General features: G+C 46.9%; 1 protein-coding gene across 1 annotated transcript in view; it reads left to right on the top strand.

Moving 5' to 3' along the window:
• Nucleotides 1-26,290, top strand: part of LOC138583120 (cholesterol transporter ABCA5-like) — a 3,134,767-nt gene that overhangs the window by 604,155 nt on the left and 2,504,322 nt on the right. Inside the window, exon 9 of the mRNA XM_069655080.1 lies at nucleotides 11,988-12,135. Coding sequence (XP_069511181.1) covers nucleotides 11,988-12,135 — 148 coding nt within the window. The remainder of the gene's footprint in view (nucleotides 1-11,987; nucleotides 12,136-26,290) is intronic.

The following is a 26,290-nucleotide window of genomic DNA, read 5'->3' as shown; positions in this document are numbered from 1 at the left end:
AAACAGACAATGCCCAGGATTTGCATCCAGGTTCCCCCAACCAGACTCCCAGGGGAACTCCCTGTGGATGAACTGGTCAGGGATGTTTGCGTACGCTTTTCCACCAACTCCTTTCATCAAGAAAGTGGTGAACAAGATGAACAGGGAATCGATGACGCTCGTCCTGGTTGCTCCCATGTGGGCAAGACAACCGTGGTTCCCACACCTACGCAGGATGGCGGTGTGCGAGCCCATCAAACTTCCAGCCTGGTACAACCTACTGTCCCAGCACCAAGGTCAAACAGTGCACCAGCAACCCAACTCAATGAACCTGGCAGCATGGCTCCTGAGGTCATAGAGTTTGGACACCTCCATTTGCCACAGAGGTGTATGGACATCCTAAAGGAATCTAGGAAACCAAACACAAGGCACTGTTACTTTGTCAAGTGGAAGAGGTTCGTTATCTGGTGCCAGAGTAGACAAATCAACCCAGTTGATTGCACTCCTTCCACTATTGTTACATACATGCTCCACCTGCTAGATGCAGGATTGGTTTTTAACTCACTGAAAGTACACCTGGCAGCCCTGTCGGCTTACACCACTTCCCATAGCAAGGTTTCGTGGTGGAAGGTACCAGTAGTTAAAGCCTTCATGGAAGGAGTAAAGAGACTTCACCCTCCTATTTCAAACCCACCACCAGGGTGGGACCTTAATGTGGTGCTAGCCAAGCTCATGGGCCCCCCTTTCGAACCCATGCATAAGAACAGTCTCAAACACCTGACTTATAAAACGGCCTTCTTAGTAGCTATTACTTCTATAAGAAGGGTCAGTGAAATTCAGGCTCTGTCAGTGCAGGATCCCTTCTTTATTATCCATAAAGACAAACTGGTTTTACGCACACACCCTAGGTTCTCACCTAAATTTATATCAAAATTCCATGTAAACCAGTCCATCGAGCTTCCGGCTTTCTTCCAGAACCCGCAAAGCTTGGCTGAGGTGAAACGACACACCCTAGATGTGCGTAGGGCAGTCCTCTACTATGTAAATAAAACCAGACCGCTAAGAAAAACAGATCAACTGTTTGACTCCGTAGCTACAGGCAGAGAGGGGGATCGCGTCTCTAAAGGTGCCATCTCGAAGTGGATTATTAACTGTATCCAGCTGTGTTACTCACTCTCTGAAAAAACTCTGCCTTTCAAGCCAAGGGCCCACTCTACTAGAGGCATTGGGGCCACTCTGGCTTTCATTGCAAATGTACCCCTTGACACCATTTGCAAAGCAGCTACTTGGAGCTCTATTCACACTTTTACTCAGCATTACTGCATTGACACCCATTCCCAGGCAGATACACAAGTGGGACAAGCGGTTCTAAGACACTTATTTGCTCATGACCCTTCTCACATCCCACCTCCTTCTGTTACTGCTCGCTAATCTATGCACAGCATGTGATCTAAGCAGATTCCACAAGCCTCAGAAGGGATACATTACTCACCGTAATCGTATTTCTGATGCTTGTATCTGCTTAGATTCACATGCGACCCACCCTTCCTCCCCTCTGAGAGAAGGCGCATGATTGCTTGTAGTCTTATTTTTCTGTCTATCTGCTTAGGTTATCTGTACTCACGCTACTCCTCATGCTACCTCATGTCAGAAAAAATACAATCTGAGGATCCTAGACGCGTGAGGGATCTTGGGTACAGTGGACGTCACACTAGGGATAGTATTATTGGCGCGCCCTGTGTCGACGCCCATTTTCGAGTTTCGAAAAACAAACTGTAATACTCCGCAGCTTCCACTAGATGTCGGCCTATGCACAGCATGTGAATCTAAGCAGATACAAGCATCAGAAATACGATTACGGTGAGTAATGTATCATATATATATATATATATATATATATACACACACACACACACACACACAGGCACTTTCAACTGCAACTACCACCTTTCCCCTCTCGGATATGAGTAGCTGTGGCTTTCACCGTGGTAGACCCACCCCCTAGGCCAAAAGGCGTTCCTTTCTCCTCGTTAACAAGGTCAGATTTGTGACAACTGATAGCCATCCGGGACTGATCAGTGCCCCGAAACAGATGGGCATAGCAAGGTTATTAAAGCAAAAAAAGACTTTGCTTTACTCCAAAAGACAAGTCAGGTTAAAAATAACAGCAAAAAGGTGAGGGTGGGGGTTTGCTAGATATCTATGAATGGAAAGCAACAAAACAAAATCTTTCCCAATGCTCCCCATACCATCCCAAGCTCATCAACCTCTAGCTTGGGGGGTGTGATGCTGGAAATGCATCTGAGGGACAGGGCCTCTGAATCCTTGTCCTTTTTCTGTTTTTACCGTGTGTTCTGTTATGTTTTCTGCCCCGGAGTCCATGTGGGACTCCTGGCAGTGCAGCTCTCTCTTTTGGTTTGGTGAACAGACCCATGGGATACCCTTATGGCGCCCATGGGTAGGGGTGCAACCCTGTGCCCCTAGTGTATGTTTTTGGGCACCTGTGGGTGGCCTCAGAGCAGGGTATGGGCTGGTGGCAGCTCCGCGCTGAATATGACAGGTGCTCCGGGTGTCCTCCATTTTGGGATACCCAGGCCCTGCCATTGGGATCTGTTGATTCCTGATAGGAAACAAGATGGCCCCTGTGGCCTCTTGCTTTCTATAGCCTGTTATCTTGTTTTCCCAAAGTCCTGGGAAGCCCTGTCTCTGTCCCTTCCCCCTGACTGGCTGTTGGGTGGAAGTTCCATGTATGGTATTGTTGTGAAGGCCCAGCTAGACTGACTGGAGCCTTCCCAGTGACTGTATGTTGTGGGTACCTCCTGTGGGTGGGACCTGGGTGAATGGAGTGTGTGACCAATATACACTTCTTGTTGTGGTTGTCTGGTTTCTGGCATGAGAGACAAAGACCGAGACAACCCTGCCCGAAACTGGCCTGAATGCAGTGTGTAGTGTTGAATGGCTGGGTACTTGTCCCAATCCACATTTCTTGTTGTGAGTGTCTGGAAGGGAGGAGTGTGGCCTGAATGCACTGTGTACCTGATTGGCTGACTGACTGCATGAATGCCCTGCAGTATGATTGGCTGCTGAGTGTGTGCCAGCAGCGTGGATGAGAGAGAGGATAGTATATCTGGGGACCTCTCACCACTGGAAAAGTGTTCAGAAGGGACCTTTGGTTGAGAAGCGACCATTGTGCTCCTACAGTAGCCAGGGAGCTGAGTCTCCACTCTACGAGTAACTGGAACTGCTGATCCTCGACGTCCAGCTGGAAGAAGAAGACTTGCTGTGGCATTTGCTTCGACCGATCTGAAGGCTGACGAGATCGTCGAGGACTGACCCGAGAGAGGACCTGGTAAGGCGCCCTCTTCCCGTGCTCCGAGGGACCATCGAGCACCGCTCCATCTTCGCCGAAGCGCCCTGGAAGACAGACCCTCGAAAGGCTGTCGACCCGAGACGGGACCGCTGAGGAGATCGAAGTGAAGCACCCGGACATCGACGCCGTCGAAGTCCATTGCCGTCGACCAGGGTTCGCAGGTTTGTGTAACCGCTGGAGGCCCGTCGAAGTTGTGTTGCCCAGCCGTGGGAACCACTTGACGCCGTGCCACCGACGACTGGAGCCGTCCGCTCCTTTGCCTAAGAACATTCAATCGAAGGACTCTCTCGACCGCATCGTCGACCGCTTATCCTGCCGAGGAAAGTCGTGGCCGACCAACGCGCCGAGGAGAAACCTGCCGGTGGGTTTCCCGCCACCCGACTACCTCAAAGACTCGGACGACTCGACGCCCTTGCCGGGCTCCCGTCTCTACAATCTTTGCGGTCCAGAACTATTGTCATCGAGGTGCCCCGCACACCTCCGCCTTGCAGGACGCCGACGCCGACGAGCACCGCTCGGACGAAGCTGCCGCCTCTTCGACATCGTTCTACCTCGTTTGTCGACGGACGTTCGACGCCCCGTGCCTCCCGCCTGAAAGGGAAGGCATTCAAGAAGGGCCGTCGATTCCCCGTCGCCGAACAGCGAGTCCCTCGACGTTTGCCGACGCCTTCGAGGAGCTCGACTCCACCAGGTACATTGGGGGGGTAAAAACATTATAGGAGAGAATAAGACTTGCAGAGCAATATACGGACTGGGCTTGTGCTATATCTTTCTTTACAGGTTGCCCAGGTGGGGGGATCTCCACACAGAACTGTGCCCAGTGGTAGGGGCCAGTATCTGCCTATTGCTCAACCATCTTATTTTCTCTCCTCTCTCTATTGCTGGTTTCACTCTATTAGTCTGTGTGGCATCGTACAGTATTGTTCATGCACTTCAATGAGATCTAGGGTGGCACCACTTTAGGATTGTAAATATTTGTCATTGTAGATTTTGCCGGAGTACAAAGTGAGTTATCATGATGAATGTACATAACCTTAACTATTGATTATATAAAGACTGTGTTCTAAACCAATACAGAGTGTGGATATTCCTTTGTGGGGGCTTGGGGATACACTGTACTTAAGAACCAGCCTGCATCACCTCCTGAGAAGCTAGGCCTTGATTGCTCGACCATTGCTACCGAATAGAGAATCTTGGCTGGGGTCTCCTGTGCCTCTCCTCCACCATATAGGGAGCGGAAGTACAGACACCCCCCACCAGTCGTAGAGGCCCGTCTCTCACACTGGTGGCAAGCGGTGGGATGCTTATGGTTTTAAGAATCAGTGTATAACCGTGCCACTTACAAAGGATATTTGCCCTTTATTGAATTAAGGTTTAGTTGTGTACAAGGTAACTGCATTACAAACAATGGAGTCTATTGGGAATGGCAAATTAACTCGGATGAGCTTGGAGGCTCTCCAGAGTGCTTGTGAAGCTAGGGAGTTAGACTTTGTGGATAAGTCTAGGGCTGAGCTGATAGCTGCCCTGGTGGACTACCAGACTGATAGTGAAACTCTTGATGAGGGGGGGAATGCAACCAATGAGGACTCTGCCCCTGGGGTTTCAGCTGAATCTGTTTCTGGGAATGCCGCCATTCCTGCTGCCTCTGTTCCAAACTCCAGCAATTCCTTAGAACTTGAGTTATTAAGGATGAAATTGGCCTTTGAATACCGCAAGTTGGAAATAGATGCTGAGCTTAAGAAAGAGGAATTGGCTCAACAAGTGGAGCTCAAGAATAAGGACCTTGAACTCAAGAGCCAGGACACTGAATGTCAGAGGATCCAGCTAGAGAAAGCTAGAGTGGAGACTTCAGCTAGATCCAGTGAGAGTGTCAGGTCCCCAGCCACCAAGTTTATGAAAGATTTGGTTGGTGTATTTGTGGAGGGTTCGGATATCCTCCAATGGATTGAAGCGTTTGAAATGGCTTGTGAGATTCATGATGTGGATAAAAGAGATTGGGCGAAGTGTTTGTTAAGCAGAGTGCCTCAAACCGGGTATGACTGTATTCTGAAGCTGAGTGTGGAAGAAAGGGGTCAGTACGAGTGTATGAAGTCTGCTTTGATTGCCAAGTTCGGCAAGACACCTACCCAATACCTTAGAAGGTTCAGGGATTTTAAGAAAAAGGAGAATATGTCTTGGGTTGACTGGGTGAGTGCTGCGCACATGAACATGATGGGGTGGATCGATGGATACAAGGTTAAGACTTTTGTTGAATTGTCCCACCTCTTGTTTTTTGAGCATTTCTCTGAAGCCTGTTCACCAGAGCTGCGTCAGTATGTGGCTGACCAGAACATTTTGGACCCCTTTAAGCTGGCTAGGTTGGCTGACAAGTGGGTCTCCCACCGGGTGTCCCCTAAGGACTCCAGTGGGAAGGACAAGGATAAGGAGAAGGGGGCCTCTCAGAAAGCTGAGGAGTCCCCCAAACAGTCACAGTCGGGTAAACCAAAACCTTCCTCTCCTAAAACCCAAAAATCTAGTGGGGATAAGTCATCTGGGGGTGGGAATAAGAGTAGTGGTCCACCTGCTGCAAAGCAGGCTCCCAGTGGTGCCAGTACCGTACCCCGCACTCCTGGCGCTTGTTGGGACTGTGGGGCTCTGGATCCAAGTGTAAAGGTAAGGCACTTGGAGTACAGGCTGTCAGCCTGACCTACCCTTACCCCTTGTCTGAGGTGGAGGCCACTGTCCTCCCCTCCTCTGCCGGTATCACATTTGGTGCTCCGGTGGAGATTTCCTTAGTGTCCCTTGGTGCCTGGGACCAGTACGCGGAGGTACTGGCGACTATCCCACAGAACACCCGTAGATTTTTGAGAAGTGTCCTCTTGAATGGCCAGCCTTCTACTGGTTTGAGAGACACTGGGGCAAGCATGACAGTGGTGGACAGGACCCTGCTCAGGCCAGAGGACTATGAAGGTGCTCCTCTGCAAACCACCAGGTTAGCTGGTGGGCCTCCCAAATTATCACCTGTAGCCTTAGTCACACTCATGATTGGCGACAAGACAGCGAAGCTTCCTGTCCTGGTTCAGGACAATGTCCCTGCTAACATTTTGTTAGGGAATGATCTAGTAGAGTTGGGGTTGATCTCGGATGGTCTTCCCATGACTGCTGCTGCCGTCACTAGATCACAGGTGACACCGGGTCTGGCTGTGGGTCAGATACCCGAGCCAAAGGCGAGGCCTAAGGCAAGAAGGAGGAAGACCAAGAAGGCCACCTCTGTGGAGGGAGCACCTTCTCTTCCTGCTGCACCCATTGGGATCCATGCTCCGGACGGGCTGGGTCCAGTGGAAAACCCAAACTCAACTCCTTTGGGAGAAGGGGCAGAAGACTCTCCTGTGGGAGAGGTTCTTAACCCTGAGGATCATCCCGACCTTCAATGCTTGTTAGCTGAAGGGGGACCCTCCCGGGCGGACTTCTGTAAGGGACAGAGAGAGTGCCACTCTCTCGAGGGACTGAGGAAACAGGCCCTGGCCCAGGCACAAGGAGAGGTGCCTAGGAATTTCCGGATTTATTGGGAGGGTGAGCTCCTTGTTAGTGAGCCCACTAAGCCTGAACCTGGTGCCCGCAAGAGGTTGGTGGTACCCCAGGTTTACAGGCCCTTCCTACTGCAGTTGGCGCATGAGGTGCCCTTGGCTGGTCATCTTGGGACCAAGAAGACTAAGCAGAGGCTCTCTGCCCATTTCTACTGGCCACGGATGGGAGTAGAAGTGGAGTCCCACTGCAGGACCTGCCCAACTTGTCAGTTGTCTGGCAAGACTGGAGGCAGTGTCATTGCCCCACTGCAGCTGTTGCCAGTGGTTGGCACCCCATTTGAGAGGGTGGGCATCGACATCGTCGGTCCCCTTGACCCTCCCACTGCAGGTGGACATCGGTTCATCCTGGTCTTGGTAGATCATGCCACCAGGTACCCTGAGGCGATACCCCTTCCGACGGTTACGGCCAAGGTGGTTGCCCGGGCTCTCCTGGGCATTTTCACCCGTGTTGGATTCCCCAAGGAGGTTGTCTCTGACAGAGGATCCAACTTCATGTCGAGTTACATGAAAACCATGTGGAAAGAGTGCGGGTAACCTACAAGTTCTCCACCTCTTACCACCCCCAGACCAATGGTCTGGTTGAGAGATTTAATAAAACTCTCAAGGGCATGCTAGGGGCTTTGGAAGAACCCCTAAGGAGGAAATGGGATCTCCTCCTGCCATGCCTGCTGTTTGCTTACAGGGAGGTACCTCAAGAGGGTGTTGGTTTCAGCCCCTTTGAGTTACTCTTTGGACATCCCGTGAGGGGGCCCCTCGCCTTGATCAGGGAAGGCTTGGAAGCCACCCCTCCGGGTCCCGCCAAGCAAGTGGGGGACTATGTGTTAGGCCTCAGACGGAGGATGACACACATGATGGGTCAGGCAACAGCAAATCTCAAGGCCAGCCAGGAATTGAATAAGCACTGGCATAACCTTAAAGCCTCGCAAGTGGATTGGACTCCGGGACAGGAAATCCTTGTGATGGAGCCTACCAAGCCTAGGGCTTTGGCAGACAAGTGGACTGGACCCTTCAGGATCATCTCCAAGACGGGCGAAGTCAATTATCTGGTTGACATGGTAGCCCCTCAGCTATTCCATGTCAACAGGCTCAAGCCATTGTAGATTTTGCCGGAGTACAAAGTGAGTTATCATGATGAATGTACATAACCTTAACTATTGATTATATAAAGACTGTGTTCTAAACCAATACAGAGTGTGGATATTCCTTTGTGGGGGCTTGGGGATACACTGTACTTAAGAACCAGCCTGCATCACCTCCTGAGAAGCTAGGCCTTGATTGCTCGACCATTGCTACCGAATAGAGAATCTTGGCTGGGGTCTCCTGTGCCTCTCCTCCACCATATAGGGAGCGGAAGTACAGACACCCCCCACCGGTCGTAGAGGCCCGTCTCTCACAGGGGGGAAGTACTTTTTCAGTACATCAGAAATCCCCATATTCAGGAAAGGGGCTTCGTCACACCCTGCCTCATGGCTAATTTGTTTTGGTGTTTATTTTTTGTTAGGCTTGCTATTGGGCTGAGGGGTGGTCCAGCAGCCAGGAGCAGAAACAGTGGTGTGTGCACATACTCCTTAACTTCCATGAAAATAATCAGTGACCCTCTTCGTTGAAAGGTGTTATGAAAGATTTACGTGTTTATTTCCGTCCATATATATTAATAGGGCAGCCCAACATTTGCTATTGTCTGTATTTTGTTCTACTTAGAACTATCAGTGCAGGAGAACTCTGTTCCTTGTAAATTTTACCTTTTTTCCTTACTGTAGACAGACAGCTGAAGTAAAAGTTTTGGATATAAACTTTTATTAAATTGAAATGAGGTTGGAAAGGCCTAACTGGCCCTATGCTGAGGTGGGATTTCCCTACCTAAATGAAACTAATGATAGTCTGTGTCAGGAGGTCCAAAGCAAATGTCTCTGTGTCCAAAACCCACACTTGCCCTCACATCTAATTGTATACAATGTGTAGGTATGTCCGCATCAAATGAGAAGTGTTCAAAATTGAAGTTCAGAGCTTCTTTCAGCTCTAAGATGTAAAAGGGATTTCCCTTTTCCAAGTTTCAAATAGTTCACTTTACAAAAGAGGGGTTCCCTTCCCCAAGCTTTCAATTCTTTCAATGTCTCAAAATAATGCAATTCCTTGAGATATTCAATGTTCCAAAATAACAGTTACTTGGCGTATTCCCCAGATCCTCGGTTTTGGTTACTTGTCACCAATTCATAAAGTTCAGCTCAACAATCTCAGTACACCGAAGTTTCATTTTCAATCATAATATTGCTTTTCCTTAGGTGGGTGTATTCAGTCTGGGTGCAGTTGGCGGACCACACGGTCCACCCATTACAGAACACGCAACCGTCACACCTTGCTTGGATCTGTTTTTTAGATATCTTGCCACATTTTCAGCTTCACAATGAGGCTTGACTCTGTATCATTTCAATTTCCCTTGAAGCTTTGTCAGCTTTGTCACTGGCTTTGTCAACATTCATTCGTTTAGTAGCTTTCATTTGCAACACCCAACATATGCTTCCCAGTACACTCGGCTGCTAGGAAACAGTTCTGTTACAGTACCTTTTGCACAAGCTTCCTATTTCACTATCCTGCTAGGAAACCTATTCTCTGTTTCAGCTTTCTGTACAACTTTCATACAAATTTATCTGCCAGTATAGTTCTCTTGCACAACTATTATTGGCTCTTGGCAATGCTTGCTTATTTGACTCTTGGCAATGCTTGTTTTTAAGGCTTCTCATCATGTTAATTCTTGGTTTTCTCATATTCAATTCTGATATTCGAAATCAAATGTCTCTGGCACTAAACAGCCCATCCGCCATGACCTGGGCCCCCTTTTCCCCCAGGTGGACGCACTTCCTTCTCACGGTCTGGTTTCCACTTTCTGCGGCTTTCCGGAGACCCATCTCTGCTTGTGGTATGCTTGTGCTGGTTCCCTCTGGCATACAGCATCCTCTACGGCTTCTTCGCTTCCCTGCTGCTTACTTTGGAGCTCCGGTAGTATGCAGTCAGCTGTCCGGTACCTGTGAACGTGCGGAAGTCTCTCTACTGCTCCTGGTTCCTTTGCTCCATGCCGCATTGCTTCCTCAGCTCTGCCTCAGACTGACAAGCCCTTCTCGCTCGTTGCACCGGATCCCGCTCCTGATACCTCCCAGCATCTCGGGAAGCTGCCGTTTCGCCGCCACAACTCCTGCCTTGGAACTCTCCTTCGTGCTTCCCATGTCTCCAAACCTCTCGGATGACTCTGTTTTAAAGTTCCCAGCTCCATGATGCGTCCAACAACTAGACTGTTCATGTTTCATCTACTAGTCTGTCTTCTGTGTTTATGGTGGACTCCTCGTCTCAGTACCTAAGTGGTGTGTGTTAGAAGAGGGTATTCTGGAAAAATAGGTAATGGATTGGTAGTACGCTACAAAGGTCTGGGGGATGTTTGACTCCTTACAAAACAGGAATGGGGGATACTGCGTTTCACCCAAGGGTGCCTCTTCCCCACTCTCCAAGTCTCCTCCACCCAAGAGACCCTCCCTCGCATATTCACCCCCGGGGTTGGGATCCTAAAGCGACACCCTTTCCCTGGCCACCTGGGAGGAGGATTTGTTGGGGAAAGAAGTGTGGATGCCCTCAGATTCCTCACAGTCCTCGTCCACATACATGCCAAATTGTGAAGACAAATTTGATGACCAGAGGCAGTCCAGGATTAGACCTTCCCTGGCAGTTTTAACGGTGCCAATCCTTACCAGTGTTGGGCTCGGGGGCAGGCCAGCTTGAACCTGTATAAATAAGGAGAGGTCTACAGCATTTCTTCAGATTTTCGTAGCTCAGACATGTACGAAGAGGAATATCCTATGAAGACACGGAACTCGTCAAAAGCCAGCCAGCATTGCTTATTTCAAGAGTCTCTGCGAAGCCCTGCTCTTTTGCTGATCTCTAGAAGGCATTCATCAGAGCTTCAACCCCTGGACCCTTGGGAACAACCAGACTCGAGCACTGCTGATGAAGCATCCTGCACCCATCCTGTAGGCTGAACAGGCTTCTTGCAGCGCTACCTCGCTGCATCAGTCATTATCCCGAGTTTAGCTTTGGGACTCCACTCAGGACGATCCTCGACTTGTGAAACAAGAAGTCTTCCCCTGCAGTTGAAGCTCTCCATCATGAAGTGGGACTTTGCAGGACTAGTTTCTTTAGTTCTGCCACACGGGTTGATTTCCGCCATTTCTTTGGAGTGGCCATCCCTCTATGCCGCCTGCAGCGTGCCCTGGGAGCCCTCAGAGGTCATCAAAGTGTCGGTCCTTTCTTCAGCTTAGCAGAGCTGTCCAGTATCTGGAACCGATCCATCGGAGCACAGAACAGCTGACTAGCTGGACCAAAAACCAGAAGTCAAGTGACCTCTGCCCTGAGACCCCTAAACCTCCTTCAATGGAAACAAGGCACGAGAAAAGGGGCCCTGCGATTTCAAGAATTTCTACAGTGGTGCCTGAGTAAATTGGATTACAGGGGGTGAGTAAACATACCTGTTCCTACCTGCCACCTGCATAAGGTTTAACGGCCGTGAAGTCCTTGCCATATCTCTCCCTTGCCTGATTGTGTTTGGTGGAGTTCTAGTCAACGATCCTCCTCTGCACTTCCCCTAAGGAAATATAAGCAATTACTATATTATAAGTGCAATTTTATTTCCCCATATTTTCAGGTGGATTACTGAAGCTTAACATACTTGCCTTAGGACTAGGACAATGTCGTGGGTCATAGGTTCAATAACCTGGTGTGGTCAACTCTCCTCTTAATCCTTCGATACATTGTGTACCAATGGTAGTTAATAATAGTGATACCAGTTGCACAGCACTTAAACGCTTAAGGAATTTGGGATGTCTCACCATGTAACTCACCAAATTATTATTTCCATTTTGGTTCTATATTTCCATTTATATAGAATGTGGACCCCCCTGGATTTGTGATGAATTGTTTTCCAGACCTGGTACTTATGTATCCCTGGGAAATAGGATACTCAGAAGCATGTTTAAGAGATGCTGATTGATGTTATCAGGACTTTACTTTCTATTATATTTTTCTCATAGGTCCTACACCTTGAAGATTATGAGACTGGAGCCCTGTTTTCAAACTTAAAAGAGGGTCCGTGTCCTCTCATAATCACCTACATTTTTCTGGTTGTGGATAGCACCATATATCTTCTGCTTGCAATCTATCTGGACCAGGTCTTGCCAGGTATGTGCCATTGTATCTCTGTCAAAAAAACCAATCTGAAACTTTCTAGCAGATGTCCCAGATCGTGCATGAAATATTTTCATTGTTGACATTCGTATTTTCTAACATAGTTTCTATATGTTGTCAGTGTTAAGGCCGAGTAGTGTGGTTTTCTATTTCTTCCTTTGTATCCTAGGTTGCATTCTGCAGAATGATTACAGAATCCTGATTCTGCACCCGACAGTAAAAGCTGGAATGCATGCATGAAAGTGGAACAAACCTTTCTTCTGCAAGTTGGTGTACAGGAATCCCAACTGGTTGTTAGGGAAGAATTCCTTTTCATGGGAACCCCTATACTTTGTTTTTTTTCCTGTCGTTTATTTCTGAATCTGACATTATTTTTGTGGTTTAGGTTGACTTCTGTTGAAGTTTCCCTGCTTCTGCAACCCTTTTTTCTATACTGTCCATTAGTAGCCCATATGAATCCTATAACGGAGGTGTTTTTGTGAGCACCATGTTTTGACTTTTGGGTGGTCCTATCACGCTACAGTGGTGTTGTGGACAAAGCTAGTAGCAGATGTGATTTTAGTTTTGGCTTCACCAGGGGTGAAGCCGGTTTTGATGCATGAGTAGCTCAATGTACCATGTGATGAACCAGGAATTGAGACGTGGACACAGAGAAATAGTATTGATTACTATAGACTTTTATTGAAATAATAAAAGGGTTGCAAAATGCCTGATTGGGAGGTATTTCCTAACCTCAACCAAAACTAAGGGTCTGTCAAGGGTCAATATATCTAAAATGAAATGTCCTGTGTCTGAAATCCTATCCTAGCCCTCACACTTCAAAAGTAACTATAAGTTGTTAAGGGTATTGTTCGAGTTAAAATAAAAGGCAAAAATCCAACGAACGGTTCCAAATGAACAAGGTTCACAGTTCCAGGGGATTACTCTCTTCCCCCTTGTTCCTTTCCACAGCACAAACAGTTCACTTTCTGGGAACGACTCCTTTCCCCAGATTTCTATCCACAAGACAAACTTCACTTCCTAGGAGTAACTCTCTTCCATAGGTTTCTTTCCACAACACAAAACAGTTCAAATAAACCAGAATCTTAAGGGCATGAGTCTACTTATGATTCCCTTTCCAAAAGAAATGATGCAACTCAAAAGACGAAGCCCAGACCCATAAAATGCCTGTATACTCCCTGCCAGGCTTCTTTCTTCATGGTCACAAAGACATGAATCCTCCTTGGGGCTTTCTTTAAGTTTTTCACTTTCACTTTAGTAAAGTTAGCTTTGCCTTCTATACGCTCCTCCCAGGACTTCGATGCTGCTTTCTTTCTTCTTGCCCATAAAGTAATCTTTGCCCAAAATCGATTTAACAACTCTTGTTTAACATGGATAGTTTTGTTTCTTTTACTGTACTTTCAATTCCTTTTCTTACCAGTGACCTGTACACGGTTTGTTTCAAAGCCCCCTCTTCGGGCTTCACTTAGTTTCTCTCTTGTTATTGGCATGAAACGGCATTCACCCTCAAGCAACCCAGAATCCAGTTTTCCTTCCCCAGGCTTACCAGATGCTTTTGAGGTCTCTTGTGGTTCTCGTTTCTTTCTTCTTTCGGTATTTCCTCTCTGTGAGGTGTCCGTAAACTGCTGCTGTTTTGCTGTGCCTCTTTCTGTTGTACGTGGCTCTTGCTGCCTCTCGCCTTCTGGTGGCGGGCTGCTTGTCATTCGCTTTCCCCTATGACGGCAGGCTTTTCTCCACCACTGCTCTCCTGGGCGTGCCCGTCTGCAGCGTGCTGACTGGCGTCTCTTCAGCTTGCGGCGTTACCCGGCTCTGGCATGCTTCCTTCCTGTTCTGCTCGGTTCCATGTGTTATTTTCGCCGCAAAAATATGACGATATTTTTGCGGCGAAAATAACACATAGACCCTGCGGGGGACACCCCCGCAACCCCTGCATCATTTTTTTATGTGCGGGGGACACCCCCACAACCCTCGCACCTAATATTTTCGACGCCACAAATATCGCCTATGGCCGTTCCCGACGACCATATGTACGACGATATTTTTGGTGGCGAAAATATTACCTGATACCTTCTGCTCGCCTTCTTGTTCACTTCTGTCAGTTGAGGTGAATTTAAACGTCCTAGCAAGGTGGAGCACCTTCCAGAGACTAGACAGTTCTCTTGACTTCATGGGCTTAGCCATCTTCACTGCTGCAGCCCTCTTTCTCTTCCCAGTACTCCCATATATTTGGGATTGAAAAACAGTTCTGGGTACATTACTTTGACGGGTATTATCAGTAAGGTTCAGGGGTGACTTATGGGAGCTATCACAATAAGCCATAAGGGTATAAGATACAGCGGGATATCCCTAAAAGGTAAAGGGGGTATGTGTTTTCATCCAACACTGTCATACTATCCCCCTGAGGGTCACCTCCCCCCATGTGGTCCTCCGTCATATAACCGCCTCCAGGGTCAGGATCAGGTAGTGGTTGCCGTTCCCTGGCCACATGGGAAGAGGCTATCCCTGGGAAAGGAGTGATGACACAATCCTATTCGTCACACTTAGCTATCGGGGCACTGGTACATTTTCCTAAGCTCTACCCGCTGCCATTTTGTTTTGGGCCATCCCTTAAAATGGCTGTTTTACACAAATGAGTGCACTATGAGCCAAGCCCTTCCCCCTTAAGAGTCATTTGGGTTAGACTGATTCTCTGCTCAATGTAGCCCCAATATACAAACTGTATGGGTGGACCAGAGTCTACTGTGGTTTTTAAGACCATCCTGATTGACTGGCTGCCAAACCCTTTGTGTGTCTGACTGGTGTATTATTGGTGGACTGTTAAGATGGATTTCCAAAATGAGCCCTGGTGGAAGGATTTTGGGAGGCCACCCTTTTATGGTAACCAGGCAAGACACTGACACGTTAGCCAACCTCAATCAAGGTGTGGTAGCAGAGGGGCAAGGCTTAGTCTCAGGAAGGGTGTAACGGTGCCTTAGGGCTATAAGGAGTCCACACAGAGCAAAACAAATAATTCACGTTAGACAGTAAGTATGTAAAATATAATTGTTTATTAGTCCTTTAGTTGACACACTAAGCAGATAAAAATCATAGGTACATATTGTCACCAAAACCTTATAAACACATACACACATCCACCCTTTGCAGAAATAGAATTGCAAATGAGTCAATTATCAGTGCATAAGATAAACCAAACTTTTTTTGATCAACACAAAACGGCTTCCCTCAATCTTCTGAGTACAACCTTAAAATGATTTGGGGCCTTTATGATTAATAAAGAGTTATCAAAATTTAAATTACATTTCCAGTAATGTTCAGTTGATTACTCTACTCAATCTAACATACTAGGATAGGCCTATGGGAAGGATCCTTAACCCGGGTTCTTACTTCAAAATTCAGATCAGAGTGATCTAGGGTCAGGACTTTACGCCTTATTATCCTATATTAGACAGGGGAAAAAGCAACAGGTATGTATCCTTGCACCCGTGGCTCAGAGTTCTCTGGATACCACTTCCAGAGGTTCCAGACTTCGTTCCAGGCTGGTTCTTGTGTCTTTGTTCCTACCAAGAGGGTGTCTAGAGGGAAGGGATACTTGTTACATGGTATTTATTTTCCGTTGGTCATACTACTTAGGAATTGGCTCCAGATAGCTTCCAGTTAAAGACCAAAATGAAGACAAGTGACGACTTCTGTGGAAGAGATGTCCAAGGGATGCCTCTGGGACATGAAGACAAGATCCAATGAAGGTTGCCAAAGTCAAGCGGCGACAGACGATCGTACAGCAGTGAAAATAGGAGCAGTCCCAGCACAGCTTCCATTGGAGTGAGATGGCTACAGTTGCAAGAGCAGGCAACGTGTCACAAGAAGAGCTCTGCAATGTTCCATGTCTCTACTCGGAACAACAGCTGCAGAGAAGTAGCCCAGGAGAGAGCTTTGGTCCTTCCGATCATCTATCTTCCTTTCCTCCTGTGGTGTTCCCCAGGGGTCTTACCTCTTGCCCTGGTTTTTCAACCAATACCTGGCAACTCTCGCCCACTGTATTGCCATTTTCTGCTCAAACCTCCAGTGCTATGCGGACGACACTCAACTCATTTTCAGGCTGCCCTTGGCCACCTCCTCTACCTCTCTCATTTCCGATTGCCTAACTGCCATTCACGATTGGTGTGCTGCCAACTATCTCTGTCTCAATGCCAGCAAGACAGAGATCCTCCTCATCAGCACACCATCACCACCCTTTCCCCTCACTCTCTGGCCGGCCTCCCTTGGCCCTCCTCCTATCCCCACCTGCGAGGCCAAGAACCTCAGGGTCACCTTTGATTGCACTTTCCTTGTCCGCCCACATAGCTGATGTCTCAAAAAAGTCAAACTTCCCACTGAACCTTCTGAGAGGTACCTTGCCTTTCCTCTCCTTCCCCCAGAAGCTCACCGTCTCCCAAGCTCTGGTTCTCTCTAGGTTGGACTATTGCAACAGCCTCTTTCTAAATCTACCTGCCTCTACTCTCCGCCCTTTGCAAGTTATCCAGAACAGGACTGCAAGACTGGTCCTTCGCCTCAAGCCTAGGGATCATATCTCTCCAGCTCTGAAATCTCTCCATTGGCTCGCAGTGGAGGCAAGGATTAAATTCAAAACCCTCTGCATTGTCCACACGGCTTTCTGGAGCCTGGGTCCAACATACCTTCAGCTATCCCTCCTCAAATACCCACCCTCTCGAGCTCTCTGCTCCTCTTCCTAACTCTGTCGGGGTCAGTCATTTTTCAAAGAAACGAGTTGGGGGTAGATCTGTCCGGCTGGGGCTTCCCTCTGGAACAATCATCCTGCCCCTCTAAAACTTGAGGAGAACAGTCTCCGGTTCCGGAAGCACCACAAGACCTTCCTCTTTGCTTCTGCCTTCGCCGCCCCTGCTGATTCTGTTCTCCCTGTGCACCGTGCACTTGGCCACCCTCTGTCCTCCAAACCCAGGTACCTGCTCACCCTGTCACCCTCATGCACTGCCTCCATGCCCCCCTTGCACTGGGGTCTGTATCTGTACCCATACAGTCCCCCTCCTTTTTCATCCTGTAATTATCAGACCTAATCAGCCTGCTGCCTTAAACCCAGCACTTGCCACTTGTTGGCTGCACTACCATTGTTTGTAGCCTTTATTATTTATTAATTTATTATTATTTATCTGTTTTCTCCTTGCTCCGCGCTCTCCTTTTCTCGCCCTCTCTCATGCACTTGCACATTCTCAATGTCACTGGGCATAGTAAGATCGTTGTTTTGTTCTCCTTTTTTCCCCCTCCCTTGCCTTGTCGTGCTCTGAAACACTTGTGTATGAGCGCGATAGAAATAAAATATCAATCAATCAAAGCTGGTCAGTCCACCGGTTGGTCCAGGGACACCTCTGAGTGCTAAACAGCCATTGTCCTTCCAGCCCGGGTCAAGACTGACTGTTCCCACTGGTCCAGTGGTCAAAGCACCAACAAAGTTCTTCCTGAGATCAAGACAAAGGAGCAGAGGTTCACCGGGACATCACTGGAGTTGATGCTGGTCAGGTGCAGGGGTCGTCTTTGGGTTGTTAGTAGGCTGCTCGTCTTCGTAGAAGTCTTGGTTCCAAAGATGATCCGATGAACAGTTGCAGGAGTCCTCCTTTTATCCAAGATTCAGGTTGGTGAGGTTTCGTCAAGAGGGAGCAAAGTTATAGGGGGGGGTCCCAAATGTTTTTTTTCCTTCCATAGACTGAACGGAGAAAAACATTGCTCACGCCTACAGCCCGAACCGCTGGACGGATTTTCACCAAATTTGCGGCAGGAGGGGCGGTTTGATCCCGAAAGCGTGCTTTTGTGAATTTGGTGGAAATCCGCCCAGTAGTCTTTTTTAAAACCAAAAAGTAGGTCCAAAAAGATAAGTGATATCTGGGTTTGGTCCGTTGACCCGTTTCCCCATTGGGACAGCATCCGGTTGGCTTAGAGGTTGACGTGATGTCCGCTGACATCGGGCGCGTCCGCTGGTTGGATGGTGAAAAGCGTGAAGTGCGTCAGATTTATGGCCGATGTCCGCGAACATCGCAGTAAAAACATATTAAAAAAAACACCACATTACACTTGTCAAACTTATCAAACAATCTCTGGGGAGGTGAGGAGTGTTGAGGATGGGATTGGATATGGCCATAAGAAGTCAAAAAACTGGTGTTTTTTACTGTAAAAGTCCATGAAAGGTATGTATGTTCGCAACCAGTCCTGTGGAGTTCGCAGACACTTCAGATGTTCAGAAGCAGTTCTTGGATGGCTTCTAACTTTGGCACCACAATGGAACTGCATGAAATTTTGGAATTCCATTCTAGACCAGGTCCTGAAAGGCTTTGCAAAGTTTGGTGGAATTCTGTAAAGAGGGGGCAAAATTAGAGGGGTGGGGGAAGTCCCAAAATAAGGCTTACAAATGTGCCATTTGACGAATCTGCTAAAAAGTTTGCAAAACGATTTTAAATCTAGATATAAATGTTTTTGTTAAGTTTGGTGGGATTTTCTCAAGAGGGGAACACCCCAAGTTCCTGCTTTGGGAACCAGAGGTGCTAATGGCCTTAATCCTACGTCGCATGGAATGGAGGATAATGGTCTGGAGCCCTCGTTATTTATTTATTTGTGTTTCACATGCTCCTTGATTACAGCTTCAAAAGCACTTTGAAATTGCTTCCCCCTGTATAGTGGTGTGTTGCAGTATATACAGAGGACTGGTGTCTTAGAAAGATATGGAACAGCCTCTTTTATTGCTTGAAAGGTAGCTGGTGGGATTTTGTGTCCCACAGAAGTAGGCTGTGTGTTTACAGTATTGGTTGAAGATGATGTGGAGGAAGACAGCCTTGTACTTGCTAAGAAAGGAACAATCTTTCTGAGAGCATTGCATTGGTTGGATTTGGTGTGGCGGTGCATGGAGGTGGTCCTGTAGGAGTAAAGTCCAGATAGTCCGCGACTTAGTACTTTTGTAGCTTTAGCCTTTGGTACATTCCCAACAGTGGTAAAGAACAGCCACACCCATGATTCTCTCTAGGTGCTAGAGATAGGGACTGCCTCTACCTCATCTTCTTGGTTCTCTTCATTGTCTTTGGAAATACTGCACTTGTTTGGGTGTGTGGTTCCTCCAGCTGGTGGTGGTGATGGCTCTTGGGGAGGAGGGATGGCAATAGCTGATGCCATTGTTAAGATAAATGGCAGTTTTGCGACTATTCTCGCAAGTATGTGCTTTGTACTAGATTGTTAATGGATAATGAGTAAGAATAGGTGTACGAGCTGTGAAAGGTACATTTTGAGCTTGAAAGTTCCTAAATCAGTAGAAAATGTAGTTCTGAACTGTCCTCGAAGCAAAGACCCGAACACGAAGTGCAAACGCGTTCATGGACACGTCATCATGACGCGCGCGAACGTATGGTCATGTGGCACTGTCCGGAAGGTCTGCGATGAAGTCAGACATTCACAGACGTCGACGGATGCAAAAACAGTGGAAAAAGTATAGAAGTGTTAAAAATGATGCTAGTTGGTGGGAAATGGCAGAGTTTTAAGGTGAAATTTTGTACATTGGACGAACATTTTGCTATATTTGGGTAAGTATTATAGCATGCACTGGTAAAAACCCATAAAATTCTCAGAAAAAAGCTTTGTTAAAAGGAGGTTATGGTTAAGTTGCACTAATAAAAACCTATGAAATTCAATGAAAAAACATTATTGTTAAGTTGCACCTATAAAATTCAATGAGAAAAGTTTGTTAAAGGGACCTTATGGTTACAAGTAAAACCGAGAAACCTCAGAAATTCACCAGTTATGGTAAGCTAAGCAACCATAACTCGTGCCACCACCATGCACTGTTAATACTAAAACCAAGGACATCAAAGATGGCATCACAAATGTCATTGATGACATCACTGATGACCTCACATCTGGCCCACTTGTTTTTGTTCACTGACATATCTAGGCCAGGTGGTTTTGTTCACTGACAGAATATTAAAATTCAAAAGGTGCTGTATATCTAGACGTGGGTTTGGTCTCAGCTCATGGTGCACGTACATGGGGCAAAAGGCAGGCCTCAAACATACAATTCATTTGTATACATGAAGATAAACTTTAATGATATTAACATTTTCTGATGATGCTGTTTCTTTCTTCCTTACTTTAGTTTCCCTGTCTGTGTCTCTGATGTGTATGCATTGTGGGTCTTCATATGTATTGTTTGTACTAGAACAAGTGTGTACTAAGTCTTGAATTGTTTGCTAGTTATTACATGTTTAACATTACACATTCACCCCTGACATCTTGTTACCAACATTATAAACACAACCCCTTGTAGGTACTTTCCATCAAAATTTAATTTCACATGTGATGTCATCAGTGATGCCATCAATGACATTTGTGATGACATCTTTGATGTCCTGGGTGTTAGTCTTAGCAGTGCACAGTGGTGTGGCTAGTTATGGTTGCTTAGCTTACCATAACTGGTGAATTTCTGAGGTTTTTCGGTTTTACTTGTAACCATAACGTTCCTTTGACAATGTTTTTTCATTGAATTTCATTGGTTTTTATTAGTGCAACTTAACCATAGCATCCCTTTTAATAAAGCTTTTTCATATGTTTTTATATATACTCACACCCGGGAAAGGCATTTCCATATAAGGCGTTTCCTAACCAGAGAGAAGGCCAACGAACAAGCACAAAACCCTTTGGGCACTGCCATTTAAGGGAGCTAACCATGTTAGTAGCCATTGGAGCAAAAGTGCACGAGAAATATCGCAGCTGCCACCAGCGTGTCATAGAGACATTGTAGAAGTAGCCAATCGGCCATTATATAACAAGATATAAGGATACAAAGTATGCATTTCACTTTAAGGTGATGTGAGCTAATATAAAAATGCAAGAATTTACAAGAGAGACATAGTGGGTCATTGCGACTTTGCCGGTATCCCACCGGTAATTCCTGTGTAATACCGTCAAACTGACCCCAGGGTTTCCTTCGCTGCCGTCTGGTATCCTTGAATTTCCAGGATATTACAGGTGGCGGAAAGGGCGGTAAATCCTCATTCCATAGAGTCCTGTAGGATTCTGTGGAGGGCTTTGCAGGAATTTCTGGTACTGGTAATACCGGTGCCGGAAATACTGGTTGTTTTTGGCCGGTGGGGGTCTGATTTACCTGTTGACTGGAGGTAAATCAGTTAACCCCCACCGGCTAACTTCTAATGACTCCAATAGTCTCTCAGTTATGACAGTCTAAGGGACAAGTCAGCTTCCCCAAATAGAATGAGAAAAACACGCAAGGGGGAGCATCGCAACAATAAGAAAGGGTGTCCCGTAGAAATGTATGAAGGGAGAGGTGCAAAACCGAAAATCTTTCCCACCAGCTGGCATAGACCGCCCATGAGTAAATGTGTATTTCAACAGAAGACCCTGTGCATTCCTCAAATTTGCAAATTCTTACCTGAATTGCTGGCGGATTTATCATGAAGATAGGATACTGAATCTCTAGGACCAAGTTCAGCCAGATTGACTTAGTTCTGTGTCTTTTGACCTTGGCTCTAGTTTCATATTTTGGCTGCTGGAGGCCCTTCCGGGGCTGTTCCTCCTCCTGGTCATACTCACTGGCTGGACTGGATGTCCAATAGTGGGATAATTTATGGGCCCTTTTACAACAAACTTCCTGTGTTACCCTCATCGGTCTGGTGCCTCAAGGTAGGAAGCCCATCCTCTGCTCTTCATCTAGGCCGTCTTGGGTCGCTTCCACTGTTGCCCCCCACGTGGGATGGTTTTATGCTGGCTGGCTGACCCATTTTGGCTTCTGAGTAATCAATTTCCTCTTGGCTGGGTTCCTACATCTTCCTGGTGCCTTCTTTGTTTTTGCTTCTGCTCTCGGCTGGTGGGTCCCCCTTCTGTGAAGGTTGATTAGGATTATTCTTCTTTCTGGTCGTTGTTGGTCCCTGGTGCATGCCTTTGGGTACCGGATCCTGTTGCTTGCCTTTTGAAGGAAGCTCTGTACTAACCAGGTTGCTTTGCAATTCCTGAACCAAGTTCTCTGAATCTGGTGCTGTGAGTACTTACCCATGGGAAAATCATATTTACCATCAGGGTTCCCCAGGATCCTGGGGTGGTGGGGTGTTGAAGGCTCACACAACTTCAGTTCGCCATTGACGTCTATTGGAATAAATCCTGCTTTGTTTTCTTACTTTCTGGGGCTTTTAGGTCTCAAAGCAGGAAGTGTAGGTTTTTAAGGTGCCAGCCACTGTTTCAAGTTCACTAAAGTGACATGAAATGTACCTACATTGTTATTTTTTGTATTGTATATTTTTGAGGAGCTTATCCAAAAAGACAGTGTTTCAAAGCACCATAATGCAGAAGGGAAGGGAAGGGAACAAGTGAGCAAATAAACAATGAGATTAACAATGAATAAATGGAAACAGACAACTGTCCTACTAAGCCTTGTGACATTCAGAGCGTGCAACTGCATTGAAGAAAGATGCGGGAAAATAGGGGGTTAGGGTGGGGATAAGTGCTATTGGATTCCCCGGGGGGAGGAAGTGCCAGAGGTGCCCGTTGTGGGGGAGGGTGGCAACAGGTAAGTACATGGGCGGGAACATCCCAGTAGAAGAGGGAGAGTGGGCGGTTCACCGCCCAACAAGTAAGTGCAGAGCGGAGGCAAACCACCCGACAGGCAGGTGTGGGCCCAGAGGGAAGTGTTGTGTAGTGGGTTGCTGGGGCGATTGGGCAGAAGGCCAGGGCCCTATTGGACTCTTGAGGGACCAGGCCACCAACCTCAGCGATGGAGGGGATGTTTAGCATGGAAGGAGGGAGAGAGGAGGAAGGAGGAGGAGGAGGATGAGGAGGAGGACAAGGAGGAGGAGAGCTTGAAAAAGAGTTGTGTGTTGTGTGTCATCAGTGTAACACTGGAAACAAGGAGAGAAGGTGGAGATCAGGTGAGCAAGAGGTGCAAGGTAGATGTTGAAAAGCCAAGGAGAGAGGATAGAGCATGGTGGAGGGAGGAGGAGGAGCCCAGGAGAACCTGGCAAGGACGTTCAGTGAGGAGGGAGGTCGACCAATCCAGTGCCCCGTCTGAGATACCAAGAGTATCTTGGAGCTGCTTTATGAGGATAGAATGGTTGACCGTGGCAAAGGCGGTAAAGAGATCAATGAGAAGAAAAGCAGGAGAGTTTGTCAAGATTTGCGAGCAGTTCTTCACGGGTGTTAAGGAGAGCATTTTCCGTGCTTCTGGATGCTCGGAATATAGATTGATCGTCATGTAAAAAACCAACGAGCTCAGTGTGTTTGGTCAGTTGGGGGATGACCAACTTCTCCAGAAGTTTACCAAGAAAGGGTGTAGTAGAGATAGGGCGTTGATTAGACACAAGGGGTCGGCTGAAGGATTTTTTTAGGATAGGGTGCACAAGTAAGTGCTTGAGAGAAGAGGGGACAGAGCCAGATGCTAGGGAGTGGTTGCAAAAGTCGGCAAGACCCGGAGCGAGGAAGGAGATGTTGTCATTAATAGTTCTGGAAGAAATGGGAGACCCCTGTTGGGAGGAGACCTTCATAGATCTCACTACTCTAGAGATCTCATCCATTGTGATAGGTGAGCAGGCTGAGAGAGTGGGAGGAGGTGGAAGAGAAACCAAGGGAGGGAGGAGTCAGGGGGAGGAAAGGAGGAGGAGGAAGAAGCGAGGAAGGTCAGAATGTACTGAGTTTTAGAGATTAAATGGGTGGCCAGGGCAGAACAGAGGGGCAGAGAAGGAAGAGGTGAGATGGAGACTGTAGATGAATTGGGTAGTTCCTTGTACATTTTGAAGAGTTCAGCCGTGTTAGAGACTCCAGAGATGCAAGTCTATATGCAAGTCCTCTTCTTGGAGTGGATAGAGACGTATTGCCTTTGGAGTAGGCAGCAGGCCAGTTTGTCAGAGGATGAGCCTAAGGTCGGCCACTTCCGTTCAGCAACTCTGCACTTGCTTTACAGAACGCCTAGATCGGAGTCGTACCAACAGTTACACTTGGAGGCAGGTTTCAGGCAGATCCTCATGGCAGGGGCAAGAATGTCAGGATTGTAGGTGTTAGCAAGATGAAGGTAGGCAAGGACAAAGTCGGTGGGAGAATCAATAGTAGGGGAAGGAGGAGGGATGAAGGTGAAGGAAAACGCAGCAGTTTCATCGACCGGATGACTGCGAAGGAGGCGGAAAGGGCTGGTGGAGGCTCGTCAGGGGGGCGAGAGGTGCCAGATGAGAGGAGAGAGTGATCAGTCCAGGAGAGGGTGGTGGTGAGAGGGTTGGAGGGTGGGAGATCAGCAGGGATGAAGGCATCAACAGTGTGTTCAGCAAAGTGGTAAGGGCTGGAGGGGAGAACATTGAGGTAATCCTTGGGTCCCTGGAGTTTTCTACAGGTAGTTTTTAGTTGATATCACAGATTTATTATGTGTTTTTAAATCTTTGATACCCTCCTCTATAGGAAAAATTGTCATGTTACAATGGATAACTGCCGGTTATTTTGTTGAACTTTATTCCTTGTTGTGTAATATGGCCTTTCCGGTCAGGTATTATAATCGTGTTCTGACTCTTGCTGGCCTTTTTAGACATTGAGGGTCCTTATGAGTTTTCGGTTATCCCGCCAGTAATTCCGGTGGATACAGGTAAACTGACCCTGCCGTTTCCGCCACCTGAAATCCCGGTGTTACCGGGATATTGTAGGTGGTGGAAACGCCAGTAAATCCCCAATCCATGGAGCTGCATAACTGTTGCATTTCTTCGCCAGTGTAGTCTAAATGTACCGGCTGGCCAAGCCTGGAGGTAGATTTGTCGCCCCTACCGGCAAACTCCCAGTACAGAAAATATTTTGGTGCTGGAATTACTGCCAATTATACCAGCATGTTTCCCAGGAAACTTGTAATGAGGCCAAATTGGAATAGTGTTTCCCCTTTTGTTCCCAATATAGGGGCTATATCTAGCATATTTTCTATACAAACATCATCATTTTTTCTATTTACTAGAGCTTGTGGGCAATAATCTGCTTATTCATGTGTAAGCATTTTGGGTCCCAATCATGACTGTGTAAATCGATTGTATCATTGTCAAGGGATTAGTTTTATCCCCACCAATTAGCCTCAAGGGTCTGGGTTTACCATCTGATAATGGTCCAACCTTTAGCTCAGGAGTGAGAAGAGTCTTTCTATGGCTCCTTTACTGTGTATATGCATACATATCTTTGGTATATTTAGTGGAAAATTGTGCACTTCTAAACCTATGAGGCAAGTAACATTGACAAATAAATGAAACACTACATATGTTAAGAACAAGAGTTATACCATTGATACAAATTTTGTAAGAAAGGCCACTCTACAAGCGATACAAGCTGGTCAAATTGGTCATAACTTGGAGAATGTATTATCAGTTACGATGGGCATTTATTTGTTTATTTCTAACTAACTCTGATCAGGGCCCATGGGCATAGCAGCGCATAAAGATATGTATTTAAAAGGTTGTCCGGCTGTCTTGTCTTTCTGTTGTCATACAAGCAAATAGACAGTTATTAACACATGCACTTTATTTGGCAATTTTGCACTTCCTATATTTATAAGGGATTAGTAAATAAAGTTTCATCAGAACACTAACATAGGCACATCTGCCAGCCCAACAAAGTATTTGAGGATCGCAGGTTTTTAACCTTGAAACTGAAAGGATTATGAAACATGTGCAATAAATACGCTTGGTAGCAAGGCAAACCTCAGCTGTGCAAAAAAGGACATATGACGGTTATTTAATCATAGCCATGCACATCACGAATTTACAGTGCACAGTATATATTTGGCAACCACTGTGCAAACCCTGTAGCTCCAAAAAATGCACTTTCCCAGTTCATACTTTTTCTTATTTCTTCCAACAGTCCTTTAACCACATTTGTAAGGTTACTTCAGCTGGGGGAACCTGTTGGGGAACTGTTTTTGGCGCTCACTTTGAGCACTTACCCATAGCAGTTAAGGCATGATGCTTCTCTAAATTGGTCAGGAACTGTTGTGCAGTCAGGATTTGTGCTGCCTCAAAATCGAAGTGTGCTGTTTGAGGATTGATGCTATGATTGCCACCTCTTCTTTTGCCTGCTGTGCTACCTTCCTGAAAGATAAATGCACATAGATATTTGTAGTGCAGAGCTACCCGACGCATGC

This window comes from Ambystoma mexicanum, chromosome 3q (assembly GCF_040938575.1).
Source record: "Ambystoma mexicanum isolate Mex_15411 chromosome 3q, UKY_AmexF1_1, whole genome shotgun sequence".
NCBI classification, from domain to species: Eukaryota; Metazoa; Chordata; class Amphibia; order Caudata; family Ambystomatidae; genus Ambystoma; species Ambystoma mexicanum.
This window is presented reverse-complemented; position numbering and strand designations above follow the sequence as displayed.